At 52.3% G+C, this 7,509-nt stretch overlaps 1 protein-coding gene across 1 annotated transcript in view; it reads left to right on the top strand.

Moving 5' to 3' along the window:
- Window positions 1-6,989, top strand: part of mast2 (microtubule associated serine/threonine kinase 2) — a gene marked incomplete at both ends in the record, with an annotated part of 11,844 nt that extends 4,855 nt beyond the window's left edge. The window contains 20 exon segments of the mRNA XM_014030571.1: window positions 1,103-1,235; window positions 1,340-1,407; window positions 1,627-1,730; window positions 1,813-2,021; window positions 2,324-2,462; window positions 2,548-2,680; window positions 2,765-2,930; window positions 3,133-3,234; window positions 3,587-3,709; window positions 3,781-3,890; window positions 3,979-4,133; window positions 4,219-4,361; window positions 4,454-4,618; window positions 4,798-5,031; window positions 5,104-5,330; window positions 5,408-5,530; window positions 5,614-5,750; window positions 5,845-6,032; window positions 6,106-6,632; window positions 6,753-6,989. Coding sequence (XP_013886025.1) covers window positions 1,103-1,235; window positions 1,340-1,407; window positions 1,627-1,730; window positions 1,813-2,021; window positions 2,324-2,462; window positions 2,548-2,680; window positions 2,765-2,930; window positions 3,133-3,234; window positions 3,587-3,709; window positions 3,781-3,890; window positions 3,979-4,133; window positions 4,219-4,361; window positions 4,454-4,618; window positions 4,798-5,031; window positions 5,104-5,330; window positions 5,408-5,530; window positions 5,614-5,750; window positions 5,845-6,032; window positions 6,106-6,632; window positions 6,753-6,989 — 3,423 coding nt within the window.
- Between the last annotated feature and the right edge of the window lie 520 nt (window positions 6,990-7,509).

Raw genomic sequence — 7,509 nt, 5'->3', positions numbered from 1 at the left:
AAAAAAAAAAAAAAAAAAAGTTCTAAAGAAAGGGGGATGTGGTGATAGTCTGAAAACACTTATCCACTTGGTGGCAGTGTTTGCACCTTTACCTGTACCTTTACATGAAGAAGAGTACTAAGTGATTGTATGTTAGCAGRTGTGACACAAAAAATAAAAAAAGAAGAACACTGAGTTTGTCAAACGAAGTCCTGTCTGGAGTTTTACTAAAACATAACAGTTTTTAGGTATTTAAAAAAAAAAAAGTTAATGGGCAAAATGAGAGATGGAAACACATTTGATGAATAACTTTTGAAATTTTACGAATTTGCAAAAATTTAGCCAATCAGTGACGAACAGTGTTCTGACATCGCATTTTGGTGTCAGATGGGGCTGCTTGGAACCACAATGAATTAGGTACTAAAAAAAGTGCCGGTTCCGTGGATCTGGCCTAATGGAAATGGTTTGTAATCGTACGAACAGTACCGACACTACACTGTGGCACTACTGGAAAAGGAGCATACATTAGCTTGTAGCTGCGCTGCTGATCAGCTGTATTTTTAGAACAGACATGGAGCCACTGACTCYYGGTCACACACAGGGTCTGTGTTGGTGATTCTTGCTGTATCAGAGTAACTATTGATAAGGTAACCATGCTGTGGCACCTGTCGTCTTCCTTGAAAGAAAAAAAAGGTAGCTCAAGGCTGTAGCATCAGACAGTTTTCATCGCGTCACATCACACACACATACATGCCTTGCTATCTTTGTGAGGACTACACACACATACATGCCTTGCTATCTTTGTGAGGACTACACACACAGCATCACTCTGTGTACAAGAACCTGCGGTGCTGGTTTTTCAAAATAAGGTACATCTTAACTTTTCATTGATGTTTAAATAGGGTTTCAAAGTCTGATTATGGTTAGTATAAGAGAGCAAATATAGGACAGAATATGATATGCTTTACACTGTTTTAGTCTAATATAGGCTAATTATTTAAAAAAAACTTTATTTTGAAAGTGTGTCGGCTATGCTTTCGGCATGGCAGGGAGTTGAACCTGAGACTCWCTGATCCTGAATCAGCTCCTAACTGTTCTTCCTCCTCCTCCTCTTCCTCCTCAGGAGTTTGATCCTGAGGAGTTTTACCACCTGTTGGAGGCAGCTGAGGGTCACGCCAAGGAGGGTCAGGGCATCAAGTCCGACATCCCCCGGTACATCATCAGCCAGCTGGGCCTGACCAGAGACCCCCTGGAGGGTAGGACCACCACTGTGCACTTTGTTTACCTTTTATTTGTTTGTTTATTTATTAAAACCTGACAGATTCTCCTCAGTTGGGTCAGAAACTGTTTCTGTTTTCAGAAATGACTCAGCTCAGCAGCTACGACAGCGGGAACCCAGAAACCCCTGAGACCGATGATACTGTTGATGTGGGTCCAACCAGAACCTTTACTGGGTTTAAAATTACTTTATGATACAAACATGAGATCTCTTCAGCTACCTTTAGCTTTTTACTTTCACTACTGCTAATTTTAGCTTTTAGCTTGTTATTTTAGCTTTTAGCTGTCAGTTAGCTGCTTTAGCTCTTTGATGCCAGTCCCCTTCGATCATTCATTGTTCTTAGTCTTTTCTATTTCCTGTTTCTTCAGAGCCAGAGTACAACGGTTCCTGCTTCCCCCCCACAGATTAAAACCAAAACCCCTCGAGAGGAGGACTTTGAGACCATCAAGCTGATCAGTAACGGGGCCTACGGGTACCACCGCCTCCTGCGCTGACACGTTGAATCCTGGACTCTGCGTGGTTTTAACGTTGTCTCTTTGTTTCCTCTCACAAAGAGCCGTTTATCTGGTTCGACATAAAGAAACCAGACAACGATTCGCCATGAAGAAGATCAACAAGCAGAACCTGATCCTGAGGAACCAGATCCAGCAGGCCTTCGTGGAGCGAGACATCCTGACGTTTGCAGAGAACCCGTTTGTGGTCTCCATGTTCTGCTCCTTCGAGACCAGGAGGCACCTGTGCATGGTGATGGAGTACGTGGAGGGTAAGACCTGAACCCTGTCGGGATTTAGTCTTAAAGAAGACCAGTTTCTGTTAAAGTACACATGGAGACCTGCAGCTGGAACCTGGAGTTGGTTTGTCTGTTTTCATATTTGGATCTGGAGTTGGACTGTTTACTCTGAGTTGGACTTGGAGTTGGACTGGTTACTTTGAGTTTGACTGATTGGTCTGAGTTGGACCTGGAGTTGGTCCTATTACTCTGAGTTGGACCTGGAGTTGGTCTTATTACTCTGAGTTGGACCTGGAGTTGGTCTTATTGCTCTTGTTTGGTGTTTTTGTGTGAAGGTGGAGACTGTGCCACGCTGCTGAAGAACATCGGAGCCCTGCCGGTGGACATGGCTCGTATGTACTTTGCTGAGACGGTCCTGGCTTTGGAATATCTTCACAACTACGGCATCGTCCACCGAGACCTCAAACCTGACAAGTAAGACTGAAGTCCTTCTGCCAGTCTGGGTCTTTATTCAGTTTTTACTACATTCAGTGAGATGTCCTGGTTTCCTGTGCTTCAGTCTCCTCATCACATCATTGGGTCACATCAAGCTGACGGACTTCGGCCTCTCTAAGATCGGTCTGATGAGTCTCACCACCAACCTGTACGAGGGACACATCGAGAAAGACACCCGGGAGTTCCTGGACAAACAGGTACTGGCTCACTACTTCTGTAGAGTAAAACCCAAACCTGGTCCCGGTAAATACTAACTTCAGAACTCCTTGACTCGTCTGCAGGTGTGTGGTACACCAGAGTACATTGCTCCAGAGGTGATCCTGCGTCAGGGCTACGGGAAGCCGGTGGACTGGTGGGCCATGGGGGTCATCCTGTACGAGTTCCTGGTGGGCTGTGCTCCCTTCTTCGGGGACACACCGGAGGAACTGTTCGGTCAGGTGATCAGTGGTGAGTGGGAATSTCTCTGTCCAAACCTCCTCTGATTGGTTCACATTCAGTGGCTTGATTTTACTCCGCCCACCTCTTTGGACTAAATCCCATCTATTGGTTCATGAGGAACAGACAGGGTTGAGACTCTAACCCTACCCCYGATYGTTTTCAAATAAGTGTTTTCAAGACATTTTATAAATAAAGGTTGTCGTTGGAGCAGATGAGATCATCTGGCCTGAGGGGGATGAAGCTCTGCCTCTGGACGCTCAGGACCTCATCTCTAAGCTGCTCCGACAGAACCCTCTGGAACGACTCGGCACCGGTAACCAGTTTTTATTTTCTTCAGCAGAAAGTTCTTTAGAACATGACAGAGAGAGTCTCGACCACATCTAGTCACAAAAGTACCACGTGTAAATATCTTAGATTAAGCTGGACTCGGCTACGTTATTCTAGGCTAGGCTACATTACGTTAGGTTAGGTTAGTGCAGTTTATAGGTCRTGTTGGGTCGAAGCAGAAACTCTTCATCACTTGGTTTCTTCATCATCTGAGCGTCTCTGAATGTTGAGAGAAGGAACAGGAACATCATAATAACATGAAATCTCCAGTGTGGTTCTGCTGGTTGGTTCTGTTCAGTCCGGGCTGGTCCGATCAGTTCTTCCTGTCACCTCTGCAGGAAGTGCCTTGGAGGTGAAGCAGCACCCGTTCTTCACAGATCTGGACTGGAACAGTCTGCTGCGGCAGAAAGCAGAGTTCATCCCTCAGCTGGAGTCTGAAGAAGACACCAGTTACTTCGACAGTACGTTTCAGCTTCACGCACACGTTTGTGTGTCTGAGTCTGGAAAATGAAGGGTTCTGTTTGTCTGTCAGCTCGTTCGGATCGGTACCACCACCTGGACTCAGAGGAAGAAGAGGACACCAACGACGAGGAACATGTGGAGATCCGACAGTTCTCCTCCTGCTCCCCTCGCTTCAGCAAGGTGCCCACCCACTTGGAACACGAGACAAACATGTCATGAGAGCGTGATTGGGTCAGAACCGGTTCAGTCTTTTGTGTGTTCTGTTCAGGTTTACAGCAGTATGGAGCGTCTGTCTCTGCACGAGGACAAGAGGACTCCGCCCCCAACCAAACGCAGCCTCAGCGAGGAGGGGGGAGACCGCATCGACAGTCTGAGTGGATTCAAGTCCAGAGACCGGTCCTGGCTCGTCGGATCTCCAGAGATGTCAGTTAATCCCCGGTTCTGTTAGGATTCTGTAGTATCTCAGAGTAAACTGTGGGTCTGACGTCTCTGTCCTCATCATCTGCAGCCTGAGGAAGCGTTTGTCTGTGTCAGAGTCATCCCACACAGAGAGCGACTCCAGCCCGCCGCTGACCGTCAGGAGGCGCTGCTGCTCCGCCATCATCGAGATGCCTCGCTTCGCCATCTCCTCTGAAGAGGAGGGAGGTCAAGGTGCARGACCAGAACGTTTGAATCAATGCTGAAGCTTCAGGCTGCAGCYCACCGTCAGGAAGACTAGTCATTTATTGTGATTTGTCCCTCAGGAGCCACTGGCAGCAGGAAGAGTCCTGGCCTTGTGAGAGGCCCGAGGAGCGAGGACCTCCCTCTGGCCATTCCAGAGCTGCCGATGGAGAGAGAGCAGAAGCTGGACGAGTCTCCCACCACCCCGAGCTCCACGAGCAGCCAGCAGAGCAAGACCACGCTCACACGTCAGTGTACCCCCCAAAATATGGCCCCCAAATATACCACCTACAAATATACCCCCCCAAATATAGCTCCCCAAATATAGTCCCCCAAATATACCCCCCCAAATATAGTCCCCCAAATATAGCTCCCCAAATACTGTATACCCACTGATAGAGAGCCCTAACGTCCATCTTTGTTTCAGCGGGCAGCTCAGGCGACGTGTCTGATCGAGGTAACGGTGGCAGCGGAGGCGTGGCCAAGCCTGACGACGTTTCTCCCTCCACTCCGAAGGCCATCAGTGACCTGGCGGCTCGCAGGGCTCGCCACCGCCTGCTGTCCGGAGACACAGACAAACACACGAGCTCCAGCTCCAAACCGCTCAACAAGGTCATCAAGTCGGCCTCGGCCACCACGCTGTCTCTGATGATCCCCGCAGGTCTGTGTGACCCCGCCTCTGTCCAGTCTTCTCCTCTGTCGCTGGACTCAAACCAACTTCCTGTCTCTATAGATCACCACGGAGCCTCCCCGCTGGCCAGTCCCATGTCTCCCCACTCGCTGTCGTCCAATCCGTCTTCGAGGGACTCCTCTCCGAGCCGGGACCTGTCCCCCGCCATGACCAGCGTCAAACCCGCCATCGTCATCCACAGAGTGGGAAAGAAGTACGGCTTCACGCTCAGAGCCATCCGGGTCTACATGGGAGACTCGGACATCTACACGGTCCACCACATGGTCTGGGTGAGGGTCCTTTCACAATAAAACAGCTCAGCTGATGTTGTTTACATGTTGTTTACATGTTGTTTACATGTTTGCAGCATGTGGAGGAGGGTGGTCCAGCTCATGAGGCGGGGCTTAGGGAGGGTGACCTCATCACCCATGTGAACGGTGAGCCAGTCCACGGTCTGGTCCACACCGAGGTGGTGGAGCTCATCCTGAAGGTAAAAGTTCTTTTTAAGTCTTTAGTTTTGTCCACCAGAACCAGGTCCAGGTCCTGAACCTGGTCTGATGTTCTGTCTCTCAGAGCGGAGCCAAAGTGTCCATCTCTGCCACGCCGTTCGAAAACACATCCATCAAAATCGGCCCCGCCCGCAAGACGAGCCACAAGTCCAAGATGGCGAGACGCAACAAGAAGACCAAGAGCAAGGAGGGACAGGACAGGTGGGACAGGACTTCTTTAGTTCTTTAAATCCAGACGTTTTAATTTACAGAAATAAAAGGTTTGACGTGTCTCATGTCCCGTCTCGTCCCGCAGCAAGAAGAGGACGTCTCTGTTCAGGAAGATCACCAAGCAGGCGTCTCTCCTCCACACCAGCCGCAGTCTGTCCTCGTTGAACCGCTCCCTGTCCTCAGGGGAGAGCGGCCCCGGCTCACCCACCCACAACCTGTCCCCCCGCAGCCCCACGCAGGGCTACAGGTCCACCCCAGACTCCGCCCACTCAGGTGAGTCTCAGTGGCTGCGTGTGCTGCAGGTGTTTTACTGTCCTAAAGCTGTTTGTTGTTCTCTTCCTGTCAGTGGGAGGAAACTCGTCTCAGAGCAGCTCGCCCAGCTCCAGCGTCCCCAACTCTCCGGCGAGCTCCGGCCACATCCGGCCCAGTTCCCTGCACGGCCTCGCCCCCAAGCTCCAGCGCCAGTACCGCTCCCCTCGCCGCAAATCCGCCGGCAACATCCCGCTCTCCCCACTGGCCCGCACGCCGTCCCCCACCCCCCAGAGCAGCTCTCCTCAGCGCTCGCCCTCGCCGCTGCCGGGCCACGCCCTGCCTCAGGCCTCCGCCGCTCAGTCCTTCCCCGTCAAGCTCCACTCGTCACCGCCTCTGGCCCGGCAGATGTCCCGACCGAAGAGCGCCGAGCCGCCGCGGTCTCCGCTGCTCAAGAGGGTGCAGTCGGCCGAGAAGCTCGCCGCCTCGCTCTCTGGCTCCGCCTCCTCCCCTGCTGCAGGAGGGGGCGGGGCCGGGGCCACCCGCAAACACAGCCTGGACATTTCTCATTCTGAATTTAAGAAAGACGTCCTGCAGAGGGAGCCGGGCTTACAGAGCCTGCAGGTAGGACTTCAGACTCAGGTCCTCTGATGGTTCTGCTTCTGGTTCTGGTTCTGGTTCTGGTTCTGGTTCTGGTTCTGGTTCTGGTTCTGGTTCTGAACAGTTTTTCTGGTTTATCCTCAGGAGTCCACCAGTGAAGGTCAGCTGACAGTGGCGTGCAGCAAGGAGAAGAGCAGCCTGCACAAACACATCTCCTCAAACAGGAAGCTAGGACGTCAGGAAGGGGACGGCGCCCTGGGCTCGGGGTCCGGACTTCTGGGTCTGGGTCCCGGGAAGAACAAACTGAAGGACAAACTGTCAGCGATCCGTCAGGACCGGGCCGAGCGCCGCGAGTCTCTACAGAAACAGGACGCCATCCACGAGGTGGACTCGTCTGAGGACGAGACGGACGAGGGTTCAGAGGACAGTCAGGATGGACGCAGGGGGGCCACCTTCACCACCCCTCCTCTGCTGAGACCCACCACTGTGAGGACCGGGCCGGGGGGCACGCTGCCGTCCCTCTGCCTCTCCCCCTCCACCCCCCATGCCACCTTCAGCCACACGGGGTCTTCACAGGTCAGCAGGGTGACCCCCTCCAGCAGCGGCAGCGCTTTCGTCTCCGTCAACAGGGACACCTTCCTAAAACCCACCCCCCCTCCAGACCTCAAGACTCTGCAGGACCAGGTGGCCCCGTCAGAGCCCAAAACCAACCAAAACACAGCCCCCTCTACTGTGAGTGCTTCAACAGCCCCCTACTGCAAGACCACAGACAAACAGGAGCCCCCCCAACGAACCACAGACACACAGGAGCCCCCCCAACGAACCACAGACACACAGGAGCCCCCCCAACGAACCACAGACACACAGGATCCCCCCCAACGAACCACAGACACACAGGAGC

This window comes from Austrofundulus limnaeus, unplaced genomic scaffold, assembly GCF_001266775.1.
Source record: "Austrofundulus limnaeus strain Quisiro unplaced genomic scaffold, Austrofundulus_limnaeus-1.0 Scaffold1081, whole genome shotgun sequence".
NCBI lineage: Eukaryota > Metazoa > Chordata > Actinopteri > Cyprinodontiformes > Rivulidae > Austrofundulus > Austrofundulus limnaeus.
The sequence above is the reverse complement of the archived record's forward strand: the minus strand, read 5'-3'. Positions and strand labels throughout refer to the sequence as shown.